Source organism: Salminus brasiliensis, chromosome 2 (assembly GCF_030463535.1).
Source record: "Salminus brasiliensis chromosome 2, fSalBra1.hap2, whole genome shotgun sequence".
Classification (NCBI taxonomy): Eukaryota; Metazoa; Chordata; class Actinopteri; order Characiformes; family Bryconidae; genus Salminus; species Salminus brasiliensis.
Window position 1 is genome coordinate 1,565,863 of NC_132879.1, and position 17,706 is coordinate 1,583,568.

Below are 17,706 nucleotides of genomic sequence, written 5' to 3' on the forward strand. Positions count from 1 at the left end.
TGCCCGTATTGTGCTGGATGCGTTTGCTCCCTCTCAGAAGGCTCGCAGGCCTCGGCGGTACGCGCTCGGTTATTATAAAGCAAGGCCACGAGGAACAGAGAGCAAAGCAAACCAATTACAAGTGGATTCACACAACTCCACTGCTTCGCCCCTGCTCACCTGATCCCCTGCAGTGTGTTGGGAGTGTAAAACACACCGGAGGAGAGGCTTTCTCAGGGTTCACAGCCGACAGCACGCTCATACCTGATGAGCTAGGATGTAAAAAAGGAAGGTCTTTTATGTCTAAGAGGGGAAAGTGCTGAAGCAGAGTGTTGGACAAGTCGTGTGGATTTTCTTACCTTGATGTGAGGTCTTTGAGCTCCAGTGCACACCTATACACACACACACACACACACTCTCTGCCCTGGAGGCACAATGGTAAACGTGTACCGCCCCAACCCCCCCAGGCAGGGTTTAGGGGGATGTAAGAACTCCTACCTTGTACATTGCTCACTGGCCATTTTATCAGAAACACCTACATTCCAGAAGTATCTGTAGATGTACAGAAACAGATTGTAGCCCAACAGATTCTGGCCAGAGAGTGGAAGCACAAGGTAGGTGTTTCTAATAAAGTGGCCAGAAAGTGGAAGTATAAGGTAGGTGTTTCTAATAAAGTGGCCAGAGAGTGGAAGCACAAGGTAGGTGTTTCCAATAAAGTGGCCAGAGAGTGGAAGTACAAGGTTGCCGTTTCCAATAAAGTGGCCAGAGTGGAAGTACAAGGTAGGTGTTTCTAATAAAGTGGCCAGAAAGTGGAAGTATAAGGTAGGTGTTTCTAATAAAGTGGCCAGAGTGAAAGTATAAGGTAAGTGTTTCTAATAAAGTGGCCAGAGAGTGGAAGCACAAGGTAGGTGTTTCTAATAAAGTGGCCAGAGAGTGGAAGCACAAGGTAGGTGTTTCTAATAAAGTGGCCAGAGAGTGGAAGCACAAGGTAGGTGTTTCTAATAAAGTGGCCAGAGAGTGGAAGCACAAGGTAGGTGTTTCTAATAAAGTGGCCAGTGAGTGGAAGCACAAGGTAGGTGTTTCTAATAAAGTGGCCAGGGAGTGGAAGCACAAGGCAGGTGTTTCTAATAAAGTGGCCAGAGAGTGGAAGCACAGGGGGGCGTTTCTTCTTGTGTTTACATTCGTTCTAAACTTCCCTTCATTGTATCTCACACTGAGGCCATAAACCTCCACAGGCTTCAGAGGACTAATCCAGTCCAGAGTCCACAGCTGCTCCACACTTTCAGCACAGTGGCCTCTGGCTGTCTGCTCAGGTATTGTCCAAAGACCAGCCATTTTTGTGTTTTTGAGGAAACTCCAGGTTGGAGAAACGTCTCTGGAGGTAATTCAGCAGCACCGCAGCTCTGAGAAAGACCTGAGCGCGTGTTCCTGACGTTTCTGCAGAGCAGGAGACCACCACCCCACCACCCCACCGCTTTCCACCAGCATGAGGATCTTTCAAGTCTCTGTTTCCAGAAGCTGCTTCAGCAGAACCCGCAGCCGCGCGCTCCAGCTCTGCCCCCCCGCCGCTCGCTGCATGTGTTTACAGGCCGGGGGTGAATCTGGGTCAGGCGCCTGGAGGCAGTTCGGGCTAAACGTGCAGAAAGGGGGCAGTTGGGCACGAGCTGGGGGCAAAAGGTGGGGAAGCTCGAGTACAGCACGAGCCCAGGTGTATGAAGAGGCGTTCAGGGGCGCGCGAGACGAGCCAGAGAGGTTCTGGGGAGAGGCTGCGCGTGGAGTGAACTGGTTCACGAGCTGGGAGAAAACGCTGGACAACACACGTGCTGTGTTCCCTAAATGGTGAGTGTGCGCGCGGGTGCAGAGTTTGCTACGGATTCCCATGAGGGAGAGCACAAGTGTGTGTGTGTGTGTGTGTGTGTGTGTGAGAGAGAGAGAGACCACTGAATATTTAATGAGCTGTAGCGCCCTCTAGCGGCGTGGTGCCACTCACCCTGGCCAGCGGCTCGCTTTAGACGAAATGACCAGTCCAGTGGTCTTTCCTACTCTCAGGGCCCTTATCCTACACTGTACTTCTACTGTTTCCTCTGGTGCTTATGTCATACTTAGCATAGCAATGTCTTGGGTATGTGAAAGGTGCTATGTAAGTCCCACATTATTATTATTATTATTATTATTATTATTATTATGATTGTTGTTGTTTGTATTATTATTTGTATTATGATTGTTGTTTATTTTTTGTCTTTATCGTTGATACTCAAACAAGCTTTTATATCTGAAAATTTGTAAAGCTGGTATCTGTGAAATGGAAAAGTAAAAGGTTGCTAAGGTATTTTAGGTGGTTGCAATGGTGGTCCACATGGTCCACAAGATGCTATGTGGTCAAGGTGTCCCAGGTAGTTGCTAGGGTGGTTGGCAACGAATTTTAGATGGTTACGAAGGTGTTCCAGGTCATTGCTAGGGTGGTTGCTATGGTATTTCAAGTGGTTGCTAAGGTTGCTCTAGATGGCTGCTAGAACTATTGCTATAGTTTTAGTATGTGCTTGCTAGGGTTTTTGCTAAGTGGTTCGGGTGGATGGTATTGTGTTACTAGGTGGTTGCTATGTTTTTTTTTGGTCAGTTTTAAGGTGTTCTGGTGGGTTGCTTCTGTGGTTGTGAATGTGTTCCACATAGATGCTATGGTGGTTTCTCTGGTATTTCAGATGGATGCTGAGGTGCCCCAGGTGGTTGCTATGGTTCTACTAAGTGGGTGTTATGGTGTTGCTAAGGTGTTTCTTGGTGGTTGCTTTTGTATTTCAGGTGAATGTTATTGTGTTACTAGGTGGTTGCTAAGGTTTTTTTCTGCCAGTTTTAAGGTGTTCAAGGTGGTTGTGAAGGTGTTCCACGTAGTTGCTATGGCGGTTTCTATGGTATTTTAAATGGATGCTGAGGTACCCCAGGTGGTTGCTAAGGTTCTACTAAGTGGCCAAAGGGTCAAAAGAAATAATGGTGATGTCGCCCTCCTCTGTCGCAGGTTTGTCGGAGGAGAACTGAACATGTGCTATAATGCTGTGGACCGTCATGTGGAGTCAGGACGAGGAGAGCAGCCAGCCATCATTCACGACAGTCCCGTTACCGGAACCAAACAGATCCTCACGTACAGAGAAGTTCAAGATCAGGTAACTCATTAAAATGCGTCTATGCACAGCAACCACTTAAAAAGATCATATCAACCACCTGGGATACCACAGCCACCACCTAGGATACACCAGAGCAACCACCCACTTAACAAGACCAGATTGACCACCTGTGATACCATAGTAATCACCTAGCTACACCATAGCAACCTAGCAACCATTTACCAACAATATAGCAACCATTTAGCAATACCAAAGCAACCACCTGTTATACTGGAGATGCCTAATAGTAGTCACTTAACAACACCATAGCAACCACCTATCAACACAATAGCAAACACCTAGCAATCCCTTACCAACACCATAGCAACCTAATAGCAAACACTACACATCTCTATAGCAACCACCCAGCTACCACAGAACAACTTCATAGCAACATCATAGCAGCCACTTAGCAACCTGGTTCTTCTGGTTTTGGTGTGTAGGTGTCGAAGCTGGCGGGGGTGCTGGTGAAGCATGGAGTGAAAAAGGGTGATCTAGTGGTGATCTACATGCCGATGGTGCCCCAGGCCATGTTTACCATGCTCGCCTGCGCCCGCATCGGAGCCCCCCACAGCCTCATCTTTGGGGGCTTCGCTTCTAAAGAGCTGTCCGTCCGTATCGACCACGCAAAGGTCAGTACAGCTTCACACACCGTCACAGGAAACAAAGTCTGGGCCTGCAGTAGACGCCGTTCGGAGCAGCGTGACTGGGACATTTGTCCGTGTCGTGCAGCGCTGATGGTGTTCTGATGCTGATGTTTTCTTCTGCAGCCCAAACTGCTGGTTACAGCATCGTTTGGCATAGAGCCAGGTCGGAGGGTGGAGTATATTCCTCTGGTGGAGAAAGCCCTAGAGCTCAGCAGCCACAAACCACACAAAGTCCTCATTTACAACCGACCCGGCATGGTGAGACTCTCACACACACTCCTCTGCTACCTATTCATTTATAGTGGATACCGAATTACTAAAAATTACTAGTAAATATTGAATAATTAGTAATGGGTAGTGAATAATTATTAGTATATACTCTAATTTCTAGTAAATAATGAATACTTAATAGTATATATTAAATAATTTATAATGAATACAGAATAATCCGTAGTATTTACTTAATAATTTACAGTAGATACTACATAATTACTAGCAGATGTTGAATAATGGGCAACAGATACTGAAGAATTACTAGTATGTACTGCATATTTCATAGTAGTTATTGAATTAGTAGTCGGTACTAGTAATTAGTAGTATATATTGAATAATGTGTAGTAGATTCTAAATTATCTGTAGCAAATACTAACAAATTAGTAGTAGATACTGAATAGAAATGGTGAATATGGTTGCCTAAATACAGAATAATTAATGGTAGATACTGATTCATTAGTGGTAAATACTGAATACTTACTAGTAGATACTGATGAATTAGTGGTAAATACTAAATACTTACTAGTAGATACTGATTAAGTAATTGTAAATACTGAATAATTACTAGTAGATACTGATTAAGTAATTGTAAATGCTGAATAATTACTAGTAGATACTGATTAAGTAATTGTAAATACTGAATAATTACTAGTAGATACTGATTAAGTAATTGTAAATACTAAATACTTACTAGTAGATACTGATTAAGTAATTGTAAATGCTGAATAATTACTAGTAGATACTGATTAAGTAATTGTAAATACTGAATAATTACTAGTAGATACTGATTAAGTAATGGTAAATACTGAATAATTACTGGTAGATACTGATGAATTAGTGGTAAAAACTAAATACCTACTAGTAGATACTGATTAATTAGTGGTACATACTGAATACTTACTTGTAGATACTGATTAAGTAATGGTAAATACTAAATACTTACTAGTAGATACTGATTAAGTAATTGTAAATACTGAATAATTACTAGTAGATACTGATTAAGTAATTGTAAATACTGAATAATTACTGGTAGATACTGATTAATTAGTGGTAAATACTAAATATGTACTAGTAGATACTGATTCATTAGTGATAAATACTGAATACTTACTTGTAGATACTGATTCATTAGTGATAAATACTGAATACTTACTAGTAGATCCAGATTAAAAATCAGTGGTAAAAACTGAATACTTGCAGATACTGATGAAGCAATAATTAATACTAAATACTTACTAGTAGATACTGATTCATTAGTGGTAAAAACTGAATAATCACTGGTAGATCCTAATGAATTAGTAATGGATATTCATCATATTGATACTATGAGGGAACGAAGTGTGAATGTGTGTTTATCCTCTGGTTCTGTTTAACTGCTGGTTCTGAGGCTGCCTGACGCAGATCCGGTATTAAGGAGGGCATTCAGTTCCTCCCTCCGCAGCCTCCAATTACTCTAATGACACTGCCACTTCACCCAGACGCTTTACCCACTGAACTGAAGCTGAAGCACCTCTCAAACCCAAAACACACACACACACACACACAGTGCCTCTCTCACTTAGTTTGGCATAAAATCTAATTTGCCCGGTTTCCTCCTCTTCCTCCAAAACGCAGTCGATCAGCCGAGACGAGATGTCTGGCTTCTTTTATTTAGACTTGGAGCTGCAAGGCTGATGTAGCTAACAAGCAATGGAACTTCATATCCACCAATTAGCATGTTGCTAACTGCATCACACACTCCCATCAAACTGGGTGGAGGTGTTCAGTAATCTCTAATAGGCCTGATGTGATCGTGTGGTTTCTGACCCTGTATGACTCACTGTTATCTAGAACGTGGACTGCAGTACGGACCCGGCTCTGAGCTGCTGCTACTGTTGACTGTATTTAGGTCGTAGCTCTTTCATTCGCTGGAGTATTTGGGTGCTGCTCCCGTGTGCGCTCTCTTTATGGAGATTATGCAATTCAGGAAAAGCACTTATACAGCTGTTTCCTGTGTTGTCATGGAAACTATCGGCAGAAATTCTGTAAAAGGGAGGATGGGGGGGGGGGGCTGGGTTCTGTGTGTGTGTATAAAAAGAGCATCATACCTTATTCATTATTGATAAATACACCGATCAGCCATATGATTAAAACCCCCTGCCTTATATTGTGTAAGTCCTGCTTGTGCCGCCCAAACTGCATGGAGGAGTCCTGTCCTCTATGAGCATCAGTGAGCTTTGGGCACCCGTGATCCAAAGTTGTCCTTCCTTGTAGAACTGCTGGTAGGTGCTGACCACTGCATACCACTGTGGGAACGCCACACAAGACCTGCCTGATGTTCTGGAGATGTCCTGACCCAGTCGTCTAGAACACACACCGTTTGGTTCTTGCCAAAGTGTCTCTGACTGTTCACTCCCTGCTTAATATGTAGATGCTCCCCAGACAGGAGCCACTGGAACCAGATCATCAGTGTTCTTCACTTCAGCTGTTAGCGGTACTAATGTTATGGCTAATTGGTGTATGTATAAATATATGTATAAAAGTTAATAGATCCCCTACATAATTAAAATGATTGGTATCAGCTGATCTGTCTCGGTGTGTGTGTGTGTGTGTTAATTAGGAGAGAGTCTCCATGTCCTCAGGTTCAGGGCTGGACTGGGATGAGGAGATGGTCACCGCTCATCCTCAGGAATGTGTAGTCCTTCCTTCTGATCACCCTTTGTATGTGCTCTACACCTCTGGAACCACCGGCACCCCCAAGGTAAACACACACACACACACACACACACACACACACACACACACAGTACTGCCAGTAGAATAGGACTCTCTGAAGCAGATCAACATCATGAACCTATTGGCACCATGCTGCCTAATGCCAGGCGTGGGCTAGTAGAGGGGTATAAAGCCCCCCAGCATTGAGCTGTGGAGCAGTGAAGGAACTGTGATGGTTGGAGCTCCATCCAGTAGTTTAGGATGAGTTGTGGTGGTGATCATTCAACATCTTGACCCCACCTTAACGCATTTTGCTGTTGCTGAATACAATCAAATCCTCACAGCAATGCTCCAGCTCCAAAATTTAGTAGAAAGTCTTCCAACAAAAGCAGGATCAGCTCTTTTAGATACAATTGATTTTAGAAGAAGCAATGAATAAGCAGTCCAAATACTTTTGTCCATATAGTACATTTAAAAATAAAATACTGTACATGCTTTCTCTCTCTCTCTCTCTCTCTCTCTCTCTCTCTCTGCAGGGTGTGGTGAGGGATACGGGTGGGTATGCTGTGATGTTGAACTGGACGATGCGTAACGTGTACGGGCTGAGTCCTGGCGAGGTGAGTGTAGTTGTTTGACCGGAGTCACATGACCCGTCTGTGTCCACACACTTCTGTCCCACTGTATTAAGATTACGATTGAGATTAAGCACAGTGCAGCCGATCCCAGTTAACCCTATCTGTAGCAGTGAACACTCACACCAGTGATTATGGCAGTGAGACCACACACCTCAGCGCCCGGGGGGCAGTTGGGGGGTAGGTGTTTTACTCAGGGAATCCTCAGCTGTGGATCCTGGTCCTGGGGATCGACCTTCCGGTCCCTAGCCAGCTTCTCTCACCTGTAGACCCAAATTGCCCCTGTGATAATACAGTTACTCTCACTCTCTGCCTCTCTCTCTCTCTCTCTCTCTCTCTCTCTCTCTCTCTCTCTCTCTGCCTTTCCCTTCTGGAGTTCATTAAACACACCATCACAGATCAGCTTCACACACCGATCAGTTTGATACCAACACGAGTCTGATCTCATCCTCCGTCTCTAACGAGCAGCCGAAATGAGCAAGGGTGTTCAGTGTTAAGTCAACCTCTCTCTCCCTCTCCCTCTCTCTCTCAGGTGTGGTGGGCTGCGTCTGATCTGGGGTGGGTTGTTGGTCACTCCTACATCTGTTATGCTCCACTTCTCCATGGCAACACCACGGTGCTCTATGAGGTGTGTATATTTGTGTGTGTGTGTGTGTGTGTGTGTGTGTGTGTGTGTGTGTTTGAGGTGTTTAATTACCAGCTGGTATCAGCTGCTATCAGCAGATCATGTGCTGTAGTGGAGAGCTGGGTGCACTCAGAGTGACCTTCACTCTCCTTCAATGAGGGAACCTGGACAGTCTGACCACTCTGACTAACAGCAGGGCTTCATGACAAGTTTTATTCATTTAATATATTAATATTCATTTATATTTAAAGTGAAGATTACATTATTTAAAATTATTTTATAAATTGCAAGTAAGTTAAAATATTATTAAAATATAAATAAATAATGATGATGATGATGATAAATGGAGATGATTAAACTGAAGATAAAAGGTTTAGAAGGTTTTCCAGCACTCGAGAAATGTTGATTTAATATGAAATAATGTTTATTATTAATACTTGTAATAATAGTAATAATTGCTACTATTATTATTATTATTATTACTTCTAATAATTATAATACAAATGTTTTGGATGGGCATAGAAGTCACAGAGTGCAACTCACTGACCACTTTATTTGAAACACTTACCTTATAGCTTCACCACAGGTGTACAGTTTCTGACTGTAGTTACTGCTGTCCAAATATTATTGTCCGGGGGGTCCGTTCTCAGCACAGCATTGACACTGACATGGTAATGTTCAGGGTAATGTGTGCGTGGTGCTGATGCAGGTTGAGAGTAGGTCCACCATCCAAAAATATTTGGACAGGAGGAACTCTATGGTCAGAAACTGACCCCTGTTGAAGGTCCAGAGCATGGCTAACACACACTGTGAGCGAACAGATGGGCTAAAGTCTCTAACTGAACACCAACACCAAGGTGTATCTACAGGAGAGGGGTTTCCAATAAAGTGGCCAGGGAGTGTAGACGCTGTGTAAAAGCCCTGATCCGCTCCTAGCAGGGCGTTCGTTCCGCTCTGCGCTGACTGCATCAGATATTATTGAATAAAAGAGCAGCAGCGCCCGCTCTCCTCGCTGCTCTAGTGCCGCTCCTGATTACTGCAGCCCCTCCGGCCAGAAGGAGAATTCTCAGTGTGAAGAACTGAGATCATTTGCGCTCGGTGGGAGGTGATTTGGCTTGAGCTTCGTCTTTTGTCACGGTGAAATTGCCAGTGGCTTCTTCTGCGCTTGTTAAAGCCTGGGTCTCTCTCTCTCTCTCTCTCTCCCTCTCGCTCTCTCCCTCTCGCTCTCTCTCTCTCGCTCTCTCTCTGTGGGAGCAGAGCAGCAGGTCTGGACAGAATTTATCAGCCCTCCGCTTACCTGCCGTTTTCTCTCAGGCTGTCTCAGATCATCGCTCTTAGCTAATGTTGCTGCTGAGTGATCCCTGATATATTTATATATGCTTCAAACACCATGCCACCATAGCAACCACCAAATAACACTATAGTGACCACCTGTGTAGCCTCTTAGCCACACCATAGTAACCAACCTGGGATACGATAGCAACCACTTAGCAACACCATAGCATAGCAACCACCATATGACACTGTAGTAACCACTTATATGTATATATATATATATAGCGGTTACCTAAAATATCATAGCAACCACCTGAAACACCATAGCAACCACATGGCAAAAATGGTATCACCGTGGTGATCATGTAGCAACAGCCTTGAGACTTGAGGCTCTGCATGTCTGTCCGGAAATGCTCTTTCCCAGTCAATCACGCAAAGCGTGGTGTAAAGCTGGGGACACGCTGTAGCTCCAGTAGCAGTGTTGGCCGTTTGGCCCATCTGCTTTCCAAAGGCTGCTCTCCAAAACACTGTTTCATAAACATCCATCCACACCATCTATATTCATAACCCACCACCCGAACACCTTCAGCTCTCAGCGAAACTCGGGTTCACACAGTTCTGCTTGAATAATGCAGGATCATGTTCTGAACATCCTCTGTTTACATTATTGTGTAAGACGTTTTATATGATACCTGCAAGAGTTGTTTACAGTGAGGAGCCTAAAAAAATCTTTAGGCTTTAATTACTTTGATTTATTTGATAACTTTTATAATAACATTAAAGGATTCCTGTGTTAATATGATTATTATTATTATTGTTAATAATAATAATACTATTAATAATCATCATCATCATAATAAGTGTATAATACATGATTTAAACAGAAATTGTTATTAAGGCCTCACAACCTCTTCTACCCTATGTGTAAAGTGTGCTAGGCTGCCTCTGTGAGGGTGTGGATGTGTGTATATGTGTTTGCAGCAGTGTGTGTGTGTGTGTGTGTGTGTGTGTGTGTCTCTGTAGGGGAAGCCTGTGGGGACTCCGGATCCTGGAGCGTTTTTCCGTGTGATGTCTGAGCATGGAACAGCCGCAGTGTTTACGGCCCCCACCGCCATCAGAGCCATCAGACAGCAAGACCCACAGGCAGCCCATGGGAAACGATACACACTCGACAGGTAAACATCCATCTGCCCTTTCCAGGTAACCATTCCCCTACCTGCCTTTCACCTGTAGAGCTGCAAGGCTTCTTTAAAGATTATTTTTTAAAACACTATAATCTCCCCTAAAATCACCATCATTCTGTACCAAACACCATAATCTCCTCTTAAAATCACCATCATTCTGTACCAAACACTATGAATCTCCCCTAAAATCACAATCATTCTGTACCAAATGCCATCATTCTGTACCACACACCATTATTCTATACCAAACACTATGAACCCTCACCAAAAATCACCATCATTCTGTACCAAACACTATAATCTCCCCTAAAATCACAATCATTCTGTACCAAATGCCATCATTCTGTACCACACACCATTATTCTATACCAAACACTATGAACCCCCACCTAAAATCACCATCATTCTGTACCAAACACCATTATTCTGTACCACACACCATAAATCCCCCCTAAAATCACCATCATTCTGTACCAAACACCATTATTCTGTACCACACACCATAAATCCCCCCTAAAATCACCATCATTCTGTACCAAACACCATTATTCTGTACCACACACCATGAATCCCCCCTAAAATCACCATCATTCTGTACCAAACACCATACATCTCCCCTAAAATCACCATTATTCTGTACCACACACCATGAATCCCCCTAAAATCACCATCATTCTGTACCAAACACCATACATCTCCCCTAAAATCACCATTATTCTGTACCAAACACCATACATCTCCCCTAAAATCACCATCATTCTGTACCAAACACCATACATCTCCCCTAAAATCACCATCATTCTGTACCAAACACCATACATCTCCCCTAAAATCACCATTATTCTGTACCACACACCATGAATCCCCCTAAAATTACCATCATTATGTACCAAACACCATAAATCTCCCCTAAAATCACCATCATTCTGTACCAAACACCATTATTCTGTACCACACACCATGGATCCCCCCTAAAATCACCATCATTCTGTAACAAGCACCCTTATTCTATACCAAACACTATGAGTCCCCTTAACATCCCCATCATTCTGTACCAAACACCATAATTCTGTACCAAACACTATGTACACTGTCATTCTGCAGCAGCGTCGCCGTCTGCGCAGTGGCAGTAATGCAGTTCACATTACAGTGAATTTAGGTGAGTTGTTGTCTCTTAAAGCTGAAGTCGACTCTTCTTTATTTACCTGGTCGTTTTAATAGGAGTGTTTTTACGGCGTCGGTGTAATTAGAGGAGTTAACGGGTGAAGCGTTCACAGCGCTGCCATTAGCGGCTTCAGTTACGGTGAGTGGTTGGAGAAGGCCGAGTGTCCACAGAGAGGAAATTACATTTCAAAATGATCTCACTGATGCTGGCGGTGGGGGAGTAGATTGCGGTCAGCGGGAGGCTCCTGCTCTTCCTTTCCAAATAAGAAAAATGTCAAGTTAATTCAGCATGACTTTTGTTTTGCTCTGCTCCTGAAGGCCTTCACAGAAACCCATCCCATAATTGCACTATGAATAAATGGAGCTTGCTGCTAGGACTCAGGCTTGATGTTCCAAAGGCGTGATGTGAAAACCCATAGAGCCGCCGTTGTTGTGAAACCCGTAGAGGAAATAAGGAAATCTGCTCTTCCTGAAGCTGATGTTCAACATTTCACAGCTCCGTCTGTTTAGAGGTGGAGTTATCAGCTCTGTCCTGGAGATTCACTCTGGAGACACGAATAAACATTAATAAATGTTAAAATGTTGGGAATCAATAATATAACAGCAGTTTTGTTACAGATAAAAAGTGAAATCGGTGTAATTATGTAAAAGGAAGCTGATGATCTGAGATGAGGATGATTTTAAAGTAAATGAGAGCGCTTTAGAACGTCCACAGTGAAGTTCTGTCTGTGCTATGATTTGCTACGTCACCACGGTGACCTGTCTTGGTGCCATAAATGAGCCAATCAAATCAGAGCTCAAGTTTTACGTAAAAGGAAAATCAGTGTTTCTTTCTAAAGGTCAGATAACAGGGTGGTAAATATGCTTGTTCGCGATTTGCTGCTGTTTTGTAGCTACACATGACTAAAGTCTGAAGACTGAAGTGATTCTAGTACATAAAAACAATTCATAACAAATTGAACCATCACCATCATTCACATCAAACACCATCATTCTCATCTAACACCATCATATTCCACCAAACACCATCATTCTCATCTAACACCATCATTCTCCACCAAACACCATCATTCTCCACCAAACACCATCATTCTCATCTACCATCATTCTCCATCAAACACCATCATTCTCCATCAAACACCATCATTCCCCACCAAACACCATCATTCTCCATCAAACACCATCATTCTCGTCTAACACCATCATATTCCATCAAACACCATCATTCTCATCTAACACCATCATATTCCACCAAACACCATCATTCTCATCTAACACCATCATTCTCCATCAAACACCATCATTCTCATCTAACACCATCATATTCCACCAAACACCATCATTCTCATCTAACACCATCATTCTCCACCAAACACCATCATTCTCATCTACCATCATTCTCCATCAAACACCATCATTCTCATCTAACACCATCACACTCCACCAAACACCATCATTTTCATCTAACACCGTCATATTCCACCAAACACCATCATTCTCCACCAAACACCATCATTCTCATCTAACACCATTATACTCCATCAAAAACCATCAAACACCATTATTCTCGTCTAACACCATCACTCTCCATCAAACACTGTCTTTCTCTCGACCACACGCCATTATTCTCCAATAAAACACCACCATTCCCCTCCACACACCAATGAATGTGATACACTGAGAAATACTGACGGGTTCAAGATTTTGATGCAGAATCATAAATCAGTAATCAGGGATCAGCATTGCTGTATTTTCAGATATTAAACCCTGTTCTCTAGTGAGTTTTGGTTTGGGTTCTATATCTGAACTCTTCAGAGCGTTGATGGCGACCCAAATATTTCTCTTTACAGACAGACTGTGCTCACTGAAGAGGCTCTGAAGATTCGGCCTCCTTCAGTAACTGGAATAATTCCACAGTGAGGGAATAAGCAGGGAAACGAGAAGCTGAGAAATAGAGCAGGGTGGAACAGGGCTCCGCAGTAAAGCCACAGGAGGAGAGAGGAGCGTGACTGCACCACAAAAGAGCTGAACAGAGTGGAGCTGTCGCCCCACGGCTGTCATTTCCAGCTTTTAGGTCACATTAAAATGGGGACAGAAGGTCACGACCTCACTCAGCAGAGCGGTGTAGCTCAAGGAGCCGGCTCCTGAATGCGTGGGCCGTGTTTAAGGAACGGAGATTTGATGGAAAATCTAATTTACACATTTCCCACTTTTCCCTAAATGTACACCATGTGGACAAAAGTATTGGGACACCTGCTCTTTCAATGTTTCTTCTGAAATCAAGACTATTAAAGACTTTTCACTAGATTTTGGAGGAGCATTGCTGTGAGGATTTGATTGCATTTAATGACAAGAGCGCTAGTGAGGTCAAAATGTTGGATGATGATGATCACCATCCCACCTCATTCATCCCCAACTCCCCGACCACTGTCATTCCAGAGGACACAGCTCTTCCACTGCTCCACAGCTCAATGCTGGGGGGCTTTATACCCCTCTACTAGCCCACGCCTGGCATTAGGCAGCATGGAGCCAGTTGGTTCATGCTGACCTGCCCCAGAGAGTCCTATTCTATTGGCAGTGTGCATTTGCACATCTGTGTGACCAGTCCAGTGTTCACCCCTCTCTCTCTCTCTCTCTCTCTCTCTCTCTCAGGCTCAGGACCCTGTTCGTGGCTGGGGAGCGCTGTGATGTGGAGACGCTGGACTGGGCCAAGAAGAGCTTCAGAGTTCCGGTTTTAGATCACTGGTGGCAGACTGGTGAGTGAGAGACGCACTGTTCTCTCCACAACCAGAGAACGTGAGAGAGAGAGAGAGAGAGAGAGAGAGAGAGAGAGTGTGCACATGTGAGGGAGACTAAACAAGAGAAAGGGTGGGTGGGTGAGGGAGCGTGAGAGAATGTAAGGGTGGGTGAGAGAGCGTGAGGGAGTGTGAGAGAGCGTGAGGGAGCATGAGAGTGGGTGAGAGAGTGTGAGGGTGGGTGAGGGAGCGTGAGAGAATGTAAGGGTGGGTGAGGGAGCGTGAGGTAGTGTGAGGGAGCGTGAGGGTGGGTGAGGGAGCGTGAGGTAGTGTGAGAGAGCGTGAGAGAGCGTGAGAGTGGGTGAGAGAGTGTGAGGGTGGGTGAGGGAGCGTGAGAGAATGTAAGGGTGGGTAAGGGAGCGTGAGGTAGTGTGAGAGAGCGTGAGGGAGCGTGAGGTAGTGTGAGAGAGCGTGAGAGAGCGTGAGGGAGCGTGAGAGAGCGTGAGGGAGCGTGAGAGTGCGTGAGGGAGTGTGAGGGAGTGTGAGGGAGCGTGAGGTAGTGTGAGAGAGCGTGAGAGAGCGTGAGAGAGCGTGAGGGAGTGTGAGAGTGCGTGAGGGAGTGTGAGGGAGCGTGAGGTAGTGTGAGAGAGCGTGAGGGAGCGTGAGAGAGCGTGAGAGAGCGTGAGGGAGTGTGAGGGAGTGTGAGGGAGCGTGAGGGAGCGTGAGGGAGCGTGAGAGAGCGTGAGAGAGCGTGAGGGAGTGTGAGGGAGTGTGAGAGAGCGTGAGGGAGCGTGAGGGAGCGTGAGGTAGTGTGAGGGAGCGTGAGGGAGCGTGAGAGAGCGTGAGAGAGCGTGAGGGAGTGTGAGGGAGTGTGAGAGAGCGTGAGGGAGTGTGAGAGTGCGTGAGAGTGCGTGAGGGTGGGTGAGAGAGCGTGAGAGAGCGTGAGAGAGCGTGAGGGAGCGTGAGAGAGCGTGAGGGTGGGTGAGGGTGGGTGAGGGAGTGTGAGGGTGGGTGAGGGAGTGTGAGGGAGCGTGAGGGTGGGTGAGGGAGCGTTAGGGTGGGTGAGGGAGTATGAGAGAGCGTGAGGGTGGGTGAAGGAATGTTAGGGTGGGTGAGGGAGTGTGAGAGAGCGTGAGATAGGGTGAGGGTGGGTGAGGGAGTGTGAGGGAGTGTGAGGGAAGGGAGTGTGAGGGAGGGAGTGTAAGGGAGGGAGGGTGAGGGAGTGTGAGGGAGTGTGAGGAAGGGAGGGTGAGGGAGTGTGAGGGAGGGTGGGTGAGAGAGTGTGAGAGAGCGTGAGAGAGTGTAAGGGAGTGTGAGGGAGGGAGTGTGAGGGAGTGTGAGGAAGGGAGGGTGAGGGAGTGTGAGGGAGTGTGAGGGACGGTGGGTGATTTTTACCTGCGCACATTAAGTGAGAAAAAAGCAACATTGATTTATTAAACAACAAATCTGAGCCAAAAGTTCACGGCTGTGTTTCGGGCAGGGAGCAGCTCACCAGCCCCATCCTTTCAGTGTGTGTGTGTGTGTGTGTGTGTGTGTGTGTGTGTGTGTGTGTGTGTGTGTGTGTGTGTGTTATTGAAGCTGATCAGCATGTGGTGATGAAATCTACTGTAACGAGGCTCTGCTGGAGAGAGGGGGGATTTGATGGTTAAGATGGTTTAGGAGGGTTTAGAAAAGGAGTGTGGAACCAAGGAACCGAGGACCGTAACCCAGCACAGTTTCCAGATTTCCTGCCTAGCGCTTAGGTGGTTTAGATGATTTAGGTGGTTAAGATGGTTTATGTGGTTTAGATGATTTAGGTGGTTTAGATGGTTTAGGTGGTTAAGATGGTTTATGTGGTTTAGATGATTTAGGTGGTTTAGATGGTTTAGGTGGTTAAGATGATTTAGATGATTTAGGTGGTTTAGATGGTTTAGGTGGTTTAGATGATTTAGATGGTTTAGGTGGTTTAGATTATTTAGATGGTTTAGATGGGTTAAGATGGTTTATGTGGTTTAGATGATTTAGGTGGTTTAGATGATTTAGATGGTTTATGTGGTTTAGGTGGTTTAGATGATTTAGATGGTTTAGGTGGTTTAGGTGGTTTAGGTGATTTGGGTGGTTTAGATGGTTTAGGTGGTTTAGATGATTTAGATGGTTTAGATGGGTTAAGATGGTTTATGTGGTTTAGATGATTTAGGTGGTTTAGATGGTTTAGGTGGTTTAGATGATTTAGATGGTTTAGGTGGTTTAGATGGTTTAGATGGTTTAGGTGGTTTAGATGATTTAGATGGTTTAGGTGGTTTAGATGATTTAGGTGATTTAGATGGTTTAGATGGTTTAGGTGGTTTAGATGATTTAGATGGTTTAGGTGGTTTAGGTGGTTTAGGTGATTTGGGTGGTTTAGATGGTTTAGGTGGTTTAGATGATTTAGATGGTTTAGGTGGTTTAGGTGATTTGGGTGGTTTAGGTGGTTTAGATGGTTTAGGTGGTTTAGATGATTTAGGTGGTTTAGATGAGTTTAAATAATTTAGATGGGTTTGATGGTTTAGATAGATTAGGTGGTTTAGGTGGTTTAGGTGGTTTAGATGATTTAGATGGTTTAGATGGTTTAGGTGGTTTAGGTGATTTGGGTGGTTTAGATGGTTTAGGTGGTTTAGATGATTTAGGTGGGTTTGATGGGTTTGGTGGGTTTAGGTGGGTTTGATGGGTTTGGTGGGTTTGATGGGTTTGGTGGGTTTGATGGGTTTGATAGGTTTAGGTGGGTTTGGTGGGTTTGATGGGTTTAGGTGGGTTTGATGGGTTTAGGTGGGTTTAGGTGGGTTAGGTGGGTTTGATAGGTTTAGGTGGGTTTGGTGGGTTTGATGGGTTTGATGGGTTTGATAGGTTTAGGTGGGTTTGATGGGTTTAGGTGGGTTTAGGTGGGTTAGGTGGGTTTGGTGGGTTTGATAGGTTTAGGTGGGTTTGGTGGGTTTGATGGGTTTGATAGGTTTAGGTGGGTTTGGTGGGTTTGATGGGTTTAGGTGGGTTTGGTGGGTTTAGGTGAGTTTGGTGGGTTTGATGGGTTTAGGTGGGTTTGGTGGGTTTGATGGGTTTAGGTGGGTTTAGGTGGGTTTGGTTGGTTTAGGTGGGTTTAGGTGGGTTTGGTGGGTTTGATGGGTTTGATGGGTTTGATAGGTTTAGGTGGGTTTGGTGGGTTTGATGGGTTTAGGTGGGTTTGGTGGGTTTGATGGGTTTAGGTGGGTTTGGTTGGTTTAGGTGGGTTTAGGTGGGTTTGGTGGGTTTGATGGGTTTGATGGGTTTGATAGGTTTAGGTGGGTTTGATGGGTTTAGGTGGGTTTAGGTGGGTTTAGGTGGGTTAGGTGGG

At 44.8% G+C, this 17,706-nt stretch overlaps 2 protein-coding genes across 2 annotated transcripts in view; one reads left to right on the plus strand and one right to left on the minus strand.

Annotated features, from left to right (window-relative positions):
- rps16 (ribosomal protein S16) overlaps positions 1–17,706 on the minus strand; it is a 329,498-nt gene that overhangs the window by 129,452 nt on the left and 182,340 nt on the right. The gene's annotated exons all lie outside the window — the stretch shown is intronic.
- Positions 1,335–17,706, plus strand: part of acss3 (acyl-CoA synthetase short chain family member 3) — a 23,830-nt gene continuing 7,458 nt past the window's right edge. Inside the window, exons 1-9 of the mRNA XM_072674097.1 lie at positions 1,335–1,818; positions 2,990–3,134; positions 3,578–3,766; positions 3,905–4,039; positions 6,654–6,794; positions 7,285–7,365; positions 7,913–8,008; positions 10,304–10,455; positions 14,281–14,384. Coding sequence (XP_072530198.1) covers positions 1,466–1,818; positions 2,990–3,134; positions 3,578–3,766; positions 3,905–4,039; positions 6,654–6,794; positions 7,285–7,365; positions 7,913–8,008; positions 10,304–10,455; positions 14,281–14,384 — 1,396 coding nt within the window. The 5' untranslated portion in view covers positions 1,335–1,465. The remainder of the gene's footprint in view (positions 1,819–2,989; positions 3,135–3,577; positions 3,767–3,904; positions 4,040–6,653; positions 6,795–7,284; positions 7,366–7,912; positions 8,009–10,303; positions 10,456–14,280; positions 14,385–17,706) is intronic.